Here is an 18,093-nt window from a genome sequence, read left to right on the forward strand (position 1 = left end):
GGGATTTTATTCCCTCTCCGCCCCTGCCTGCAACCAGTGCTCAGCCCAAGTAGAAATAATTATGCTGTTTGCAGTTAGACTCTGCTGCTCCACCCATTTCTCTATGTGATGGTTTTTTTTTTCTTAGGTTCCTGCATGTTTTTGCATCATAGTCCAGCATGCATCAAGACACTGAATTGAGATAATGTATGTTATGATTTGGCACTATACAAATAAAATTGAATTGAATTGAATTGAATTACAACCAGTGCACATATAGCGTGTTACACACAGGTCAGTGGTGCAAACAGGTTTAGAAAAAGTAATAATAAGAAAAAATAATCCAATTTTTATTTATTAAATTTTTTTTATATATATCAATGCAACAAGACAGAAACCGCCAGTTAACCATGCAGCCCATGAAGCTGTCGTGAAGCAGCAATTCAGTTTATTGAATACATTATAGCCAAATACATGCAATGGTTATCGAGGTATTAAAACCCTAAAAGACCAAGACTCTGCATCTGGAGGACTCTTTCCTGTCTTAGTGCTGCCATCTCCTGGAGGAATTTAGTAATTACAATGTCGACAGTGGACTCAGTTTTCTCAGTCATTTATATATAGTTTGAAAGGAAAGCCCGAAGTCTACCGATTTCAGCTGCCCCTTTTTGGATCTCTATATCACTGCAACAATTACTGACACAAACGGGTCACTCAGAAATCAGGGTGTCTTGTCCTGTTATGTTTGTTTGTCAGGAACAGCAATGATGTTTTCAATGCACATGTATCCAAAAGTTGTCAGAAACAAAAAAATGATAATAATAAACCCTATTCATATCTCATTAATAACTCCATTACAAACATTTCCATCACTATTTTTTGACTGCCAGGTCAGATTTACCCAAACAGTATCAACAGTATCTGTGATATAAACATTTAGGAGGTTGGCAAATATGTGAAATTAACCATTTGCATTCTATATGTTGATTACACTAATTAAGGCAAGCAGAAGAGGTTTCATACTGAAAAAAATATTGTAACTATTTTCCTTCATATGTATATATTGTATTTACATAGCAAAGCCCTTAAAACTACTACCGGTGGACCAAAAATACCCTAACCTATTGGGCATACACTATACACTAGTCCACTATACTCACAAATGTACTCATGAATAAAATTAAATAAACACGTTAAGATGAATAACACATGCAATGCTGCTCTCAGTCCCTGCCCTGTGTTGTTATAGTTATCCTTACACAAATGCAGTGAAGATATGGAATACAAGCATGTCGATGATGAAATCTAGAGTGGTTCAACGTGTCACAGGACATAAACAGAACACAACAAGCTCTTATCTTCTGGCAGGCTGCAAATACAAACTCAATTGCTTTAAAACTATATTGTGTCATCCTCCATCAGCATCCTAAATGAGACTCTAGCCAATAGAAGAAAAAAAAAACAGCTGGTTTTCATGTGCCTTATGTGTAATGTGTTCAATATGTTCTTCTTATGTAGTTTTTTTTTGACATTTATAGTTTTTATCTATTTACTGTGATGAATGCAGCACCACTGAGTCCAAAACCAACTTCCCTGAGGTGACAATAAACTATATCGCATCATGTCATATTGTATTGCAAGGGATTTAAAATGTTATTTCTCAGGAGCGAGGGTTGGTGTGGGTGTGGATAATGACAGCTTTATCTCACAGGATAAACAAAGTTCTCACTCTGCAATTGTAAAGAAACAAAATCAAAACACTGCACTGACAATACATCAAAATAACACATCATCTGCTTCTGTTGTATTATCTTACAAAATATGAATAATACACAAATAAAGGAAGAAATAGACCTCCAAACAGCGAGTGTATCATAGGGTTTTTTAACTTCCCAGGCATTTGGTGACCTGAGGCTTCATGTCATGTGATGATACCTCACAAATGACACTGAACGGCCACTTCTTTTTCATCCCTCTGTTTATTTCTCTCTGTCTGCTGTCTGGCTGATGACCTCTTTAACTGTGCAGGGACTGGTCACTGCAAATCATCATTCATGATGTCACAGGTCCCGGAAGTTTAAAGGTCAACGTCTGACCCCGGAGGAAACCCAGAACTCGCGCCGTCTATTAAAACACATGAACTGCTCAACTGGAGGCCGATCAGAGGTGATCACACATGACCATTGAGCTTGAACACACACACACACACACACACACACGGAATTTTCTCACAGACTTTAAATACTATGCCATTCTAACCTCTGCAATGTACATTTGTTGTCTACACAGACACTGTTGAACCATTAATCAGATACTGATTTAATACTATAGCCACAGAGTTCTGTTAAAATCCATTCTTAAACAACAAAAAACACAGTATGTTGTGTTGAGTGACATTTATTTTGGAGTCAAAAACAGTCAAAAAACTTGAATCACATCCTCACCATCATTATCTTCACATAATGTGTTTGTTATTTGTACAAGGGAAAAGAAACATCTGGATGTTTAATCCATGCCAACATCCCTTACAAATATCTGGTGAAAACAGACAGAGTTTAAATGGAGCACCACCTTCTGAGAGCAACCACATTGCACAGCAACACAATTTACAATGCAAATTGTGAATAAATAAGTCTAAGCCTGTGTGTCGAGAGGCTTTCACCCTGAGCCTGGCACAAACTCCCTGTAAGATTTGGGAGCTCCAACATCTGGAAATTCAGTACGAGCATCCATATTGTGTCTCAAAAGTCTCAAACCTGACATGCAGATGTGACACATAATGTCATTATTGTGGAGAAATTATTATTTGGTAATACAATATGTGTTGCTCATACTACTAAGAATCTTGACCATGACTTTAAGATACTAAGGTACCTGTACTGGAGAGTTAAGTCATCACTTCATGAATCATTTATGTGCAATTGTCACATCTTAGTCCTTTAGGGGACTGATCATTTGAACTCTGGTCAGCAGCAGGCGACAGCGTACAAGCAGGGAGAAAAATGGGAAGACGAGGGAGATGTTCACAGTGTGTGAATACAATTACTTTTAATCTTCTCGGTGCAACAGAGAGGGAATGACAAACAAGAATGTACAAGATGAAATAATACACAGACAGAAAGGGATATTCTCAGTCCTTCAAGAGCTCTTGCCCTCAAAGTAGGACTGTTCAATACGTCTGCAGAACGACAGCAGGTTGCTGTTGCTCTTGATCCTCTCTGCCAGCTCAGTGCTGGTCAGTCTGGTTGTCAGTATAGTGAAAAGGTGACCAAACACCAACGCATCCAGCTCTGTGGGCCTGCGACAAACACAGAAACACACCCAATTTTTATTCAACATGAAGTTATTAAGAGTATTTAAAATATTGTTTATCACCTGTGGTAGAAACGTGTACCAATAATGGAAGGTTTTTAAAGATCTCTGCTTATAAAACATTAGACATGTTCTTCTGTCATGATACGATTTCACCACCAGGTGGTGCTAATATGCAATCTGCCAGTTGCCTCCAAACATTGTAGTCCTTTTTGGCTATCAATATGCAATCATGTTGCTGTCTTGTCACTGAGTTTCTATGATAAATGAATTCTTCACAAAGATAACACCATGGACATGCCTTACAATTTTATATATATATATATATATATATATACAAAGAGAACGAGGTAGATACGTACTGTTTATTAAAGAAGTATGGTTGTGTTCCCAGCCTTTGAGAGAGAGCCTGACAGCATTGACTCACATCTTCATAAACCTGAAAAACATAAGCAAAAAAAAATCTTTTTGTGAATTTTTTGCCAATACTTTATGAAACTAAATAAAAATAAAATCAAAAGTGACTATGAAAACCTAAAAAGATAATAATAACAATTTAAATGTCCATTCCTATGTGGTTTCTAACCTGCTCCAGGGTTTTCTTTCCCCAGCCAATGGCGTTCATCTTCCTGCGAACCTCCAACTGCTTCTGATAGGCGAGGATGGTATTCAGAGGCCACGAGTAAGGACTGCTGTATCGAGGGCGGGAAATCTACACAAAACAAGACTGTGTGATTAACAGGTAACGCATGATTTCTGAACATATTAAATAGTGTATTGAACACACCTCATTAGCTGTGGCATCATCACACCACTGAATGAACAGCTGAAGACAGGAGAGAGGAAAAATGAAAGATTGGTTCATATTATGCTAAAATATTGATATCTTTTTTGTGTTATCGTTCCAATACTACTGTATAATCCATGACCTGTGCATGCGTGTGTGTATTTGTCTACCTCAGCAGTAAGCAGCATGTTGTTGACCAATTCCATGTATGCTTTCATTTCAGCTCTTTGAACGTCGTCCAAACCATCGCTCAGAGAATGACCCTGAAAAGTCCCGACACACAAAGACAAATGTGTTATCCTCCAAACCTGAATGCATTATAATCTCTGCTACACAAAGAGGCAAGTGATGTGAATTCATTTTATGGTCAGTAATCCAAGAAAATGACTTCTATAATCCGGCAGTGACCAATCCAGTCACAATATCAATGACAGTTTTTGGGGTTCTCACCTTTGCTTTGGTGAACTGCACGATTGGCCCAAGTTCAGACACCACCTGGTTCCCTACATGGATAAAGGGGATTTTACCTGCAGAGAGAGACAGTAACACACACAGAAAGAGAGAGAGAGATTAGCAATGAAAGGCAGGCAATTAAAAATCATTACACTCACTTTACACCTATAGTCTCATTCAGTCAAAAATATTAGTGCACAGACGTTTTCTAAAAAAGCTAAATATCAATTTCCAAATCACTAAAACAAATGAATATAAATATCTTAGGCATTCCTATGAACATACTTCAACACTCAAATGTGTCAATAAATTAAGCTATTTTAAGCTAATTAAGCAACTAACCAGAGGGTGACATGTATTCAGCATTTGCTCGGCAAACCACCTGCACTGGTAAACCACACATCCTGAGGTAGGCCTGCACAAGAAGGGGGAAAAAGAAGCAAGATCATGAAACAATTGACAACAATGTGATGCAATTAAAATAGTAATGAGGGTTTGATTGATTAAGCTATCTATAAAACAGCATAAATCTTTATAAAGTGATATATAATGCCAACATTACATAAGAAGCTTGGTATTAACACCGTGAAATCACATGAAGCTTGGAACAAACAACCTGCCAAGCACCTTGAAAACTGTGAGTAAGTGACCTCAGGAGAAGTGTTATGAATAATTAATTATTTGTTTTTATTTTTATTGCACTTTGTATGCAATTAATACTAATCATGGTTGTGACAGTTACCCTCACTTAACTCTCAGTGGCCTAAAACCTTTACAATGTTTTGAGTATAAAGATGTGTTTAACTCAAATGCACTTTAACAGGACTTCACCTGGACAGCGAGAGATGAGGCACAGTCTGACAGTAGAATTTGATCCTCTGAAAATTAAACAAAAATGAATAAATGCTGCAAACGACTACAGAAAAAGAGGCGATTCATTCAGTGTCACCATATCACACTTACCCCTCAAGGGCTGGTACAAGGTTGCATTTTCAGGCCAAGGCTCAGCAGCTGTCAATGTCAACACACACGAATTAAAAACAGTCAGTCTGCTAACACACCTATGATTAACTGTTGACTTACAAACAGGTACATACATATTTTATATCATTTTAACTAGCCTGGTGTTCTTCACAAATTAAAATAAACCAATTCACTGTAGAGGTCAATATTTCAGTACGGAAATAAAACGTTAAAATGCAGGTATGTCCCTTTAATTCCTATACAAATCACGCGCAGATTCCAAAATGGCACTTTGTTTGTCCTCTCATCCAGAGGACAGCTGCTCGAATCTGCAGCCCGTGTTTGTAGTTGAATTCAACATAATTAATCAGCATTTCCTTGGACTAAATGTTTTGGTTGTCACTTAACAACAGACTGCATTCCTCTGAACAGGTTTGTCTTTTAGCAGCGCTGTTTCTATGAAGATGTGTAGGACAAACGTCAGGGGTGTTAGCTGGTTGGCTAAAGGTAGACAGGCTAAATAAACAACAACAGAAGCACCGGGCAAAGTCAGCGCGTTCTTTACCCGCCATCTGCGACACGAAGGCCTCTGCCGCGAGAGACATTGTGCCGATGTGATATCCTTATGACTGGACAGCGGTTATGATGCGAAGTGAGGTCAGATCCACAGCAAGTTTAAGGGCAAGTGCTTCTTCTCCTCACAGAGCGACTGGTCCTGCACGATTAAACGTCCGTGTAGAAACGGAGCCCGAGCGGACTTTAGTTCCCGTGCTGGTGAACTGCTGTGTGTTAATTTACCATTGCGCAACTTAAATATTTTACAAAGTGTGTAAGAGTAAAATATGCGCACATATAGTCTAAGGGAGACAGATAGATAGATAGATAGATAGATAGATAGATAGATAGGTAGGTAGATAGATAGATAGATAGATAGATAGATAGATAGATAGATGGATAGATGGATAGATAGATTAAATTGGGCGAAAAGCAAATGTGTTCATAATATAATGTTTACTGCCATGTCTGTATCACGTGATATTGTGTTGCACAGCTATCTCCATTATACGTGTTTGATAACTTAATTTACGCATATACTTCTTTAGTTTTGTTTACTTAGTATAATAAATGGATAAATAAATAAATAAAGCGAGCCATCTTTGGTCCCATGGTCTATGACTGGAGACTGATGCTGGGTTTTTTTTTTGTCTCTTTCAGGCTGCGGTACTTCGTTCAACCAGTTGGGGGCATCACTGCTTTACCGCGGTCAGACTGTGAAGAGGCAGGTAGGTTTGAGGGCGCAAACACACACACACACACACATATGCATCCCTGTAACTGTATAATATTGAATGCCTGTGAACACACATAAAAGAGACTATTTAAATGGTATAACCAGACGTTTGCATGGTTTGGCAATTTTAGTACACGCACTACCGCCAGTTTTATTGGCTACTTTGAAGATATATGGACAGAATAGAAAACTGAGAATTAAGGATTTATAGTTGGACATTTACTGTGGCGGTGCTGTAGAGCTGTAGAGCAAAACAAGTAAAGCTGCCCTCTTTCCCCGTCTGTTTTTTTAGTGTATATTTTTCAAGTTGCAGACAAACACTGTCCCTTTAGAGGTCTTGCAGTGGGTATGAGTGGTCATCTTTGTGGATGATTGGTTGCACAACATAAGACACGCTATGCCTTTCCTGCACATTTAACCACGTCTCGGCCGGAAACCACCAATTAATGGCTTCCTTTTACATCCTACACACATACACACACAGGTTAAATGAGGAGCTGTACCGCTGTGTATTCAATCTGTGCCTTCCATGTGTGATCTTACTAAAAGCTATGCACTATGTGTTATTTCGCATTTTACATTCAATCAGTCTTTATTTATCAAGCACTTTTCATGAAGATACAGTGTATCACAAAGTGCATCACATGATACGTATCCGTTTATCCCGTGTTAACTTCACGGCAGCCCTTCTGTCAATCTCGCAGACGGATGGCTCTCAACACTGGGACATTTGGCTACGATGTCTCTGTCTTGGCTGCAGACCCTGTAGCTGTAGCCGCTGATGATAAAATGTCCAGGATCGCAGTTTATCTGCGGGAATAATTCAGAGCACATTGTAAAAAACCTCCCATGGGGTGAAAATGGTCATTTAAGTAGCGCCTCAGTTCAAGCTGCACGCACGGGGGATTTGTCTTAAATGATAAGTCTAACATAGATCGTGTGTAGGCTACAAGACAGAGGTTCACTCCGAAAACCACCTTTAGCCTGTTCCTGTATGAAGAAACGCTCAGTGGATGACGATTCAATCCTTTGTTTGAGCTGTGTGTGTGTGCGTGTGTGTGTGTGTACTTGTATTTGTTGCCTCTTTAGAACCTATTCTGCAAGGACCAATAGGACTCATGGAGACCAAAATCTGGTCTTAATGGGGCAGAGCCTAATTTCTGAGTTTCTGGTTATGTTTGGAGCTTAGATTTGAATTGTGGTCAGGTTACTGAATGAGCTGGTTATGTTTACTGTTAGGGAAATCTCTTAATTTAGGCTGTATATAGACTGATAATAGTGTCCTAAAAAATAGTGTGTGTGTGTGAGAGAGAGAGAGAGAATTTCAAAGCATTTTTACTTTTTATTAAAAACATTTGCACATATAAACTTTTTTTATTCACAAACATTTTTGTATTTTTTTTTTATCCAAAAAACGAACGCGTACAAAAGGACAGAGACGATGTTTGCTACAGGAATAAAATATGTATCTAAATGATACAAAAATAAAAGTAAGTACTGGCGTATAAGCTAAAATACAAATCAATAGCATATTAAACTGGAATCAAACAGAGAAAACACTCTTTGAAAATGCAACGTTGCCCTTATTCAAAGAGATTTAATTAAAGAAGAAAAAAAACTCTCGGTGCTGGTTTAAACTAGAACATTTCAGAAAGTTTTACATGTTAAAAACCCTGTAACCCTGAGAACATATGTCGGACCTACAGTCACTATCGTACATGTAATAAACCTGTATATCCAATTTGGCTGTGTTTAAATCGATTTTATAGAACAAATAGAAATGTGACTGCTCCCCTAAAACACTTGTTTACCTTATCGAAATAGAAGTAAATCTGAATATGGCTACTTGTCCTAATTAATGCTTTGTTCTCGAAGCTTCTCTATATGTACAAAATAAAAGCTAAAAACGTTATTGTCCAACCAATCTGCAGGTCAGCATTTTGGTGTTTCTGGTCTTTTTTTTTGTTATTTCTTTTCGCCTTCTGTGGAGACAACATTTTGGTAATGTGCATATTTATAAGTTAGTCTATTTTATCTTTAAGGTATCTATTATTCAAAAAAACAAAACAAAAAACAACAACCCTGTATTATATTTACCCTGTCGAAATAAAACCCTGTTTTCTCCAAAAGACACAATCTACCTTCATTCACCGCAGATGGAGAGAGTTTGGTTAGACACCATGCCTCCGTGCTGTTTGTGTCTAAACTTGAAACACTTTATTTAATTGCACCAGGAATGTCAGACCATTAACAACTTCCTTTAATCATAATAATAATTTGACTGTATTAATAATAATAATTTGGTTTTCTGACTTTCAATATACTAAAGGGTTAATTGATTAACTGAGGGGGAAAATAACTGATACTAAAATAGGTTAATCATTAATTGCAGACTCAAGTGAAAGAACCAACGACTTTCTCTTAATGAATTAAATGTCAGGCTAACATCTGTACAGTAGAAAAATAAAACAAATACGAGGCAAAAATACACTGACGTGTTTTAAAGCCTTTGCTGGTCTATGGATGGACGCTTTCAAAGCAGTTAGGAATTGTTTCAGGACCAGTGACCTTGGATGAATGAATTCAACATCAGTTTTGGAGGGTGAAGGTGCTAAAATGGCTGACTCAAGCGGCCAAACAGGCTTTTTTTACACAGTTATCACCGCCTTCAGGACACTGCTGCTGCTGCTGCTGCTACTGCTGCTGCTGCTGCTGCTGACGCTGCTGTCACTGCCGCTGTTGTTGTTGCTGCTGCTGCTGTTGTTGTTGTTGTTGTCGTCCGTTGCTCTCTTGTTTTTGCTCCTTCCTTTGGTATTGGGCAGCTTGTTGTCCTTCTTCCAGCGCATGCGCCGGTTCTGGAACCACACCTTTACCTGCCGCTCGGACAGGCAGAGCGTGTGGGCCACCTCCACGCGGCGGCGGCGCGTGAGGTAACGGCTGAAGTGGAACTCTTTCTCGAGCTCCAGCACCTGCTGGCGCGTGTAGGCCGTCCGCAGCCGCTTTGGCTCTGGTCCCACGTGGTTTGGATTAACTATATGGACAAAACAAACGAATAAATAAAGACAGAGGCAAATATTAAAGTAAAATATATAGATTAAATTCTACAAAATGACCTGGTTTAATTAATACACGCTATTCACTAAATTTAAATATTTAGAATGAATAATTAACGCATTTGAATATCAATGACAGTTTGTTTTTTTCAAAGTGTGAATTGACTGGGAAGAGATCCAAGAAACAATTTTACTCTTAACTTTTTTGTTGAACTGCACTCACTCACACACACACACACACACACACACGGAGAGAGACACACGCACACATAAAAACAAAGCAACACACACACACATACACACAGGCACCAGAAACTCTCACTAAGCTCATAAATAACACAACACACAAATGGACAAAAGAAAGAAAGAAAGAAAGACACACACACACACACACACACACACCATGGCAGGGCCATAAAACTTTATAGGGGCTGTAATTCTCTCTGACTCTCACTAAGCTCATAAATAACTCGACAACAAAAAATGGTCCTCACAAATGGACAAAAGAAAGAAAGAGAGAAAGACAGAAAGAAAGAAGGAGAGAAAGAAAGAAAGAAGGAGAGAGAGAAAGAAAGAATGCCAGTTGCAGATGAAAACATGAACGAGAGAAAATTGTCAGACTTGGACAAAGTGAGGTGATGGAGATATGAAACGCAGAGAGAAGGATGGAGGATGAAGAAGATGACAATCTTGAGGCTGTATCTCTCACCGTGAGCGATGTGCACTTTCTTCATCCACGGGTAGACAACAATAGGCGGCTTGTCTTTGCTCTGGCAGGCCGTTCTCCTCTGCACCTGAACGGGCTTCGCACAGGTCATCCAGGTCTGGCACTGCAGGTCACCCACAGGGAACCTGTCCTTCCTGGAGGCGTCTGTCTCTCTGAATCCGGGGAAAGGCGCATCCTGGTGCTGCGAGATCTCCTCGCCATCCTCCCGGTGCTGACCCTGCAATGAGTGTTGATAACCGGTTTGTTGTGGTGTGTATGGAGGCGGAGGGGGCTGCATGGGTTGGAAGCCCCCTCCATAACTGCCACTGTCCTGAGGGTTGTTATAATACCCCCCTTGGTCACTAAAATTACTGTAATCTTCTTCACAAGGCGGGAACTGCGGCTCAGCATATTTACAGCTCACCACGTAGGACTCCATGATTGATTTATAGCGAAGCTGGTAGGAGAATACTAATTTTTCTTTCTCTCCCCTCTCTGTGTCTCTTTTTCCCCCTCTGGCACCAAGCCATCCTGCGGCTGTCAAATAGACGGACGGCCGCACGGGCCACGTGACCCTTCTGCCAGCCAATCAGAAGCGGCACTTTGGGTTGTTTATGTCAGACGTAATGGGATAATTTGACGGAGAGGGGGGGCCAAGTGCTCATTATGGGACTAATGAAGATTTCCCTTAGTGGGAAAATAGTTTGAAATAGATGTTTGTGGACTTTGAAAAATAAGGTAAAGAATTAAAGAGTGCTGGATATCTAATCCTGTCGCTTGATGTGCACACTCCCCACCCCCTCACGCACCTATTGAAAAGGCAGGGACTGTAGATTTATGACTCTGAGCTGACTGACTTTTACCCCCACAGATGGCCGGAGCTGAAAAATTAATCTCGGCCATATTGACGGACCGCGGGGCCATATTTGGCCTTGTGGACAGTCAAAGGACGGACAACAAAACGTGGCCGGTCAGAAAGGCCTCTGATAAAAGAATGGGAATAAAAGGTTCCCAGACAGTGACTAGTAGTTGGCTTTGTTCGTGCTGGGGTCAGCCCGAGGTGCCCCGTTCACCACCAACAACTCTGCTTAGAAAAGGATCGAAAAATGCATCACTGGACTTAAAAAATGATTCCACGGAGAGAAAAATGCGACAGGTCTAAAGAAAAAAAAATGAAGGCAAATTATGTTGGGATGCAAAATCGAAAAGGGGTGAAAGAGATTAATGTGCTAAATATAAGCCCCCACACGAAGATAACATCATATTAAAACTATGCGGCTATTCCGCGCGCGCCGCGCGAGTGAATATTTTGTCTTTCATTAAAATGAAATCGTTTCTGTCGAAAATGCAAAATCACAAATGCCAAGTTTCGCAACAAATCATCTTTGCGCCGAGGAATACGCCATAAATCTGAGTTAGATCCACGAGGATTTTATGAGTTTTCCCTCTGAGGCTGCAGCTGCACTCTAAGGATGCTGAAGGTCTGATGCTCAGCCAAAACCTCTTAACAACTCCTGTGATGCAGCCGTACCATTACTTCTGACTTACTTATCCTGTAATCATACTCTAATAAAGAGCGTGAGGGGAGTAAATGCTTTTGCTTGGCTGGGGATTTAAAGGCACCCATGTGCAGGTTTGCAGGAGATTTTGTCATGGCTGACAGAGTCTAAGTGAGCTAGAGATTATCTATGCTTAATCTGTCAGATTGTATGACTCATTTGTTGAGACTAGTTAACAATGATTGACAGAAAAAGTCTTACTTTGTGTCATTTTTGTCACATTTGTCCCATTTAGTAATACAGCTTTTTTCCACCCTTTGGATTCTTATTATACTCAAAGAAAGCTACATTTAAATTAAGGAGGATGCTCCGCCTTGTATACTTTATTTCCCACTCCTATTTGCTATCAGGCAATAAATCAGTGTTCATGAATATTTTTTCCATTTGAATGGGCTGCAGAAGTGATGTAGCTCTGGTAAATCCTATATTTCATTTTGATTAGAAATCTCAGGCTTCCCTGTGTTGTTGTTGTTGTTGTTGTGTACTTGTGATGCAGTTTTCACTACAAAGTTGTTTGTGTAAGTGTATAATGTAGCTAGCTTTAGCCTTTTTTGCTTTAGGGCAAGGGTTGTGCTTCAACAAAGTCTGCCATTCTGCACCACCATGTTCCTACAACAGCACAAACAGACATTTTGAAGTTGAGAGCAGCTCCACTTTTATGCATAAACCAACAAAGAAGAACAACATCTGTTGTGAGTGACAGTTGAATAGCTCTTTTTTTTATTGTTGAAATTGGTGACCATGTTGTTATGCTGCCTTCTTGGCCATGTTTTTGTTTCAGTGAGGCTTTTTCCCTGGTTAAATAAAACACAGATAGTCAGTGACATCTGGATTTGGAGCTCCAGACGTCATGTGACTCACTTTGCTCGCGCCACCATGCTGGCAGGAAAAGCCTCGTGAAAAATTGAAAGGCACCAGTGCCAGTTTCCAGCTTTAAGAGTTCACTGTGCACAGAGATTGAGCGATAAATCACACAACCTGACAGACTGACTATATCTGATCCTCACAATACCCTGGGGTGCTTTCCACGAATATATGGAAACAGCCAGAGTGGACGTTATTCCAGACCTACAGCGTTACGACATGCTCAACTTTCTGATAAGACTTTACATGGTGAACTGACAGTTGGAACATGCTCCTTTGGCGAAGCAAACAGCACAGTGTTCAGTGTTTTTCCCCTTCACCTTCCGTGGACTTTGATGGATGGTTAGTCATCGCCCATAGACTCCCCTAGAACCCAATCTGTGACTGAGGCAGCTCCACACACATTCGGTTCTACAGGGTATATATAGGCGACGGCTGACTTCACGGCTGGCTGCTGATGACTCCTTTTGGCCGTTGACGGAGATTTACACTCGCGTGTTCTCACTCTCGGAGCTTATTTGTCTTTGAAGACACTTGTGTCTCTACCTCGACATAATTACAGTATCCAACATCACTATTCATCCCGGCCCCTCGTTTTTTAAGAGGTGCATGTTTCCTTGTTCAACATGTGATGCATCAGTGTCACTGTATGATTTATTGAAACCATTAATGATTCTGTATAGCACGTAGCTCTTTTTTTGCATCAATAACTCATTATGGGCATAGCACATTAATTCTGATACATATGTGCAATTACTGCATGTAATTGAGTCTATCATCTAAATGGCTGCGTGTATACTATTTTAACAGAGCACCGTGGATGTCCAGTTGTGAAATCTGCATCAAATCTGTTGTGTGTAGCACATCAGAAGTGATATGCAGAGTAAAGCAGGTACTAGATGTGCAAGAGGCATCAGCCATGATGTCACAGCTACATTCTCATTTGTTAGAAATCAGAAATACTGCAATAATGTGCATTAAACTGAGCAAACGTACTATCAATCTCTATACTGCTTGACCACTTTATTATACCCCATTCCCACACGGTCAAAAAACCCATTAACCTTCATTGGGAATGTGTTTAATCAGCATTCAGTCCTGTGTCACATGACTCTGCAATGCAAACGTACAGTTTTAACAAGAGTTCTCAGTTCAGCTCATACTGACTGTTGGACTCCATTATATAGAATTGTGTTCCTTTCCACCTCATTAGAAAAACATCAGAAACACGTCTCTGTGTAATGCAACCCAGTTCAACTCCACTGCAAATCACAGCCTCGTAAATACACAGTTAAAACACACATTCACAGAGAGTGACATTGCATTTCTTTTTATCTTTGTTAAAGGAGGAATTTATGGCTCATACCTGCTGCATTGGATTGCATTAGATTTTTACAGGTGTGCCTAATCAGTGAGGGGCACACATCCGTGTCACTACACGATGGTAAAAATGTCACCGGTGTAAGTAAAATTGTAAGAAACTGTTAAGGAGAAAAACCTGAATTAGCATTAAAATGTCAACACACTTTGATGACCGACGGGGAAATAAAAACAGTTTACAGGCCTCTGCAGTCTTTAAATACGAGTCTTTCAGTAGTCGTGTGGGCTTTATGTGGATGGAACAGGACGCCTTCAAGGCAACTGGTCACCTGCCAAAAGTGCTGGTAAACAAGCTACCAGTCGCAGTGCAGGCGTGATGTGAATGTTCAATGGTGAATAATGGAGATTTCATGGGAGGATTCTTGAATGCCCAAAAAACTAAAATCTTAATCAGGTCCTGCTGAAACACACTGATGATGGTCTACAGCTCCCATAGAGGTTTATAATTCTGCCATCAGTGAGGCCAGTTACAGATTCTGAGGATTCCGAATCAGACAGCAATGAAAGGCACCTAATCAATGATATCATTTGGCTTTATATCACCTTTCTGATACCGATATCACAACTGAGTCTATTGATAGTATTGATAGGTGTGACGTTGTTATGTTTTATATCTTTCAAACTACTGAACTGTACATTTGTGTTTATGCATTTAGCAAATTAAGCTTCAACTCCAAATATTGTGTATCTGTGTAACAAATATTTTACATTTTTTAGACTTTTACAATCTCACTTTTCTTTTTTTCCCAATATCCGATCCATTGATTTGACCAGTACTGCACTGACACTTAACATCATTAGCAGCTCATCATTAAAACAATAGGTATTCACTTCTGATTGGTTACACTTTAAATAAAGGGCTAAATTATATATATATATATATACATATATATATATATATATATATACATATCTATACATACATATATGATGTATTGATTTTCATCCTCAATCAATGTCAAGGCAAAATTTTCCTCATCTTTTTCCATGCCACCATCATTCACACACTCTAATTTGTTAAACGTACTGTTTACGGTTGCTTGCAACATAATGCACAAGGAACATGTGTGTATTTACTATAAATGTTCAATTTCTGTTTCCATTCTTGCCCTGCAGTGCTCTGCAGTGTTCTGGCAGAGACTCATTTTTTTGGTTGTTTACATTTACTAAGTTCCCATGGCCATTTGAGTGAGTGGCTGGTGAAAACTCTGCTCTGGACCATTTGTTCATGAAGTTAAAAAGCCTCAGTTTGCATGGAGGGAGAGGAGCTTTACGTGGAGGGGACGGTGAACACAAAAAAAGCATTTAAGATCTGAGCTAAACATTGATTTTTTTGTCTGACATCACTGATTCATTTGAATAATGAAGGTGTAGTGTTTAGAGCGTCTTTCTACACATGCTGAAAAATACAAATGTCAAAGTGTCTATTCAGTTCAGGACTATTAATCCAAGTAGAAAGAAGAGGACTTTGACCTAAAACTTTCATTTTTCACGATTATTCCTGCTGAAATTCTTCTGCTAAATGGGGTTTGAGAGCTGGAGTCATTAGCTCGCACCTTTTGAATGGGATTCTGCTCTGAACTTTAGTGGACGCCTTTTAGAGGCAACACCAACAACAGGAGTGATGTTTCGCTTTTTGAAAGAGCATTCTTCTTTTAAGAATGTAGCCTAGCTGCCGTCAGGTCGTCAGAGGGTCAATCAGAATCATTGACCGCTGCTTCACCGTTTCATTAGTCCTGGAGCTGGACAGGGCCACGCAGGGGCTCGAGCTGGGGACCATACAGAGTTCACGCGGACTGCGGGAGTCGCGAGCCCATTGTTCCAGCGGTTTCTCCCTCTACGAGATGATTGTTGTGCAAAGCCAATGGCCAGTGCGAAATTAAAGGGGCTGAGAGCGAGAAAACAGGGCTCTTTTTCAGATATTATACGTGTGATGTGTTGTATTTCTTCGTTTTCCTTCGTTGAATCGCCTCTCAAACTTCAATTTATTAATGTTTTTTAAAAAAAAATATATAATGTTTTATTATTATTATATTGAATTCATTCATTTGCATGTAGACCACGTTCTTTCTGCTGCATCTCTCTGCCAGACACATACTCACTCACTCATGTCGTATACACATTTTTAATTACCTTTCTTTTTTATTATTATTAAATTAATTTAAATCAATTCTCTTCTCGTCCCAGGCTGGGTTTGTCATATAAAGCCATTCAAATGTGTCTTTTCTCTCGGGGGTCGTTTCACTTTTTCATCTTAGACAGGCTGACCGCCGGCTCACCCCTCCGCCCCCGGCCTTCTGCCGGGTCAAAGCCGAGCTGAGAGCAGCTTTAACCCGGTTTAGACATTAACTTCGACCTCAAGCCCCTTCATGGGAACCCGCATGCACCGTCACGGACTGACCAGTCACTATACGAGCACGTGGACACTGCGATCTCTGGCCGCAGTGTTTTGAAAATAAAATTGAAATCAAAACAGCTGAATACAAATTTAAGATTGTGGAATATTATAATGTCTTATGCCCAACGCTACAGAACTTTTGCGCACAAACGTATTCATCTGAATAATCACAATGACATAGACTCATTTCATATTATATAGGAAATGTTCAAGTATTATTTTCTCACCATAAAATCAAAAGTAATGCAGTAGAGTAGGAAACACATTTCTAGTTTTAAACTACGAACATTACAAAACAAGCGCGGCACAGATGTGTGCAGCTTTGTAAGAAAAAAATCTCAGTCGCCTTTATCTAGAAAATTAAAATAATAATAGTGCTATAGTTTTTATTTCTCCTTTCGAGTCACAACCTAACATTCAGACGCGTGTACAGCCCAAACTACCTGCTTTATACGAGATAAATATTTTTCTAACGTATAAATCCTGTGCCGCTGTGTTTTTAACCAGTCAAGTTAAATGCGATGAGGTTGTTTTAAAAGATTGATGCCACAGTTTTAATCTGCCAAGCAGTTATGGAGCAGAGTGTCCAGCTGCGACTGTAATGATAATAAAAAAAGACTTTCTCTTTGTCATAAAACTGTTGCTGTATCGTTCTGTGTCTGCTCGCCTCTGTTTATAGGCCGCATAAAGAGGGAGCCTCGGTTTTATCAGAGGGAGCTGTAACCTTAGTGCCATAACTCTTCATAACTCAGACATTGTTTACATATACACACAAAGCGCTCTCCGTCCGTGTGTGTGTATATAACAATCTCCACTACTGTGCCGTGTGTGATCACCTGAACACCTACAAAGAATTATTATTACTTTTACTGTAATAATATTATAATTCAAATGTTTAGTTAGTGACAAAACCAGCCTATATTATGTGCTAAAAATCTAAATATCATCTTAATTTAGAAAATGTGTCGTCAAATAGGAACACACACATACTAAGAGGCGCGCGCACACTTCCAAGGGCTTTCTTTACATTAAAAAAAAACGCCTTTTTAAAAAAATTAAATCAACATTGTACTGATTTTTGCTTTACAAATAAATGAAGTTATATAAGTTATTTTAAACACTTACTTAAATTACTTAAATTTAAACATCCCTGCACCTGGTAAGACTCTCATCTTGTATTAAATAGTTGTGATTATGAAGACAATAATTTAACTTAACAAAATTAACAATTAACTATCTTAATAAAAAAAATTAAAAAAAGGCCAGCAGCAACAAAATAAGAAATTGTATTTAAACCTGTCTTACCCCCAAATGAGCCTTGACTTTGAGCAGATGTGATTGAAAATGC

At 39.4% G+C, this 18,093-nt stretch overlaps 3 protein-coding genes across 3 annotated transcripts in view; 1 reads left to right on the forward strand and 2 right to left on the reverse strand.

Moving 5' to 3' along the window:
• Window positions 1-2,364: 2,364 nt before the first annotated feature.
• Window positions 2,365-6,228, reverse strand: mtx2 (metaxin 2). The gene is made up of 10 exons (XM_044045042.1): window positions 6,060-6,228; window positions 5,495-5,542; window positions 5,363-5,409; window positions 4,874-4,946; window positions 4,529-4,605; window positions 4,249-4,341; window positions 4,079-4,117; window positions 3,878-4,003; window positions 3,654-3,730; window positions 2,365-3,277 (listed from the first exon to the last, which is right to left on the reverse strand). Exons 1-10 carry the CDS (start codon window positions 6,097-6,099, stop codon window positions 3,118-3,120), a joined length of 780 nt encoding a protein of 259 aa, XP_043900977.1. The 5' UTR covers window positions 6,100-6,228; the 3' UTR covers window positions 2,365-3,117.
• A 481-nt stretch (window positions 6,229-6,709) lies between these two features.
• lnpk (lunapark, ER junction formation factor) overlaps window positions 6,710-18,093 on the forward strand; it is a 58,922-nt gene continuing 47,538 nt past the window's right edge. Inside the window, exon 1 of the mRNA XM_044045038.1 lies at window positions 6,710-6,777. The gene's annotated coding sequence lies outside the window, so the exon portion shown is untranslated. The remainder of the gene's footprint in view (window positions 6,778-18,093) is intronic.
• LOC122781412 (homeobox protein Hox-D4b-like) lies at window positions 8,148-13,319 on the reverse strand. Its single transcript, XM_044045041.1, has 2 exons — window positions 10,548-13,319; window positions 8,148-9,816 (listed from the first exon to the last, which is right to left on the reverse strand). The coding sequence occupies exons 1-2, from the start codon at window positions 10,981-10,983 to the stop codon at window positions 9,434-9,436; spliced, it is 819 nt and encodes a 272-aa protein (XP_043900976.1). The 5' UTR covers window positions 10,984-13,319; the 3' UTR covers window positions 8,148-9,433.

This window comes from Solea senegalensis, linkage group LG15 (assembly GCF_019176455.1).
Source record: "Solea senegalensis isolate Sse05_10M linkage group LG15, IFAPA_SoseM_1, whole genome shotgun sequence".
In the NCBI taxonomy this organism is placed as follows: Eukaryota; Metazoa; Chordata; class Actinopteri; order Pleuronectiformes; family Soleidae; genus Solea; species Solea senegalensis.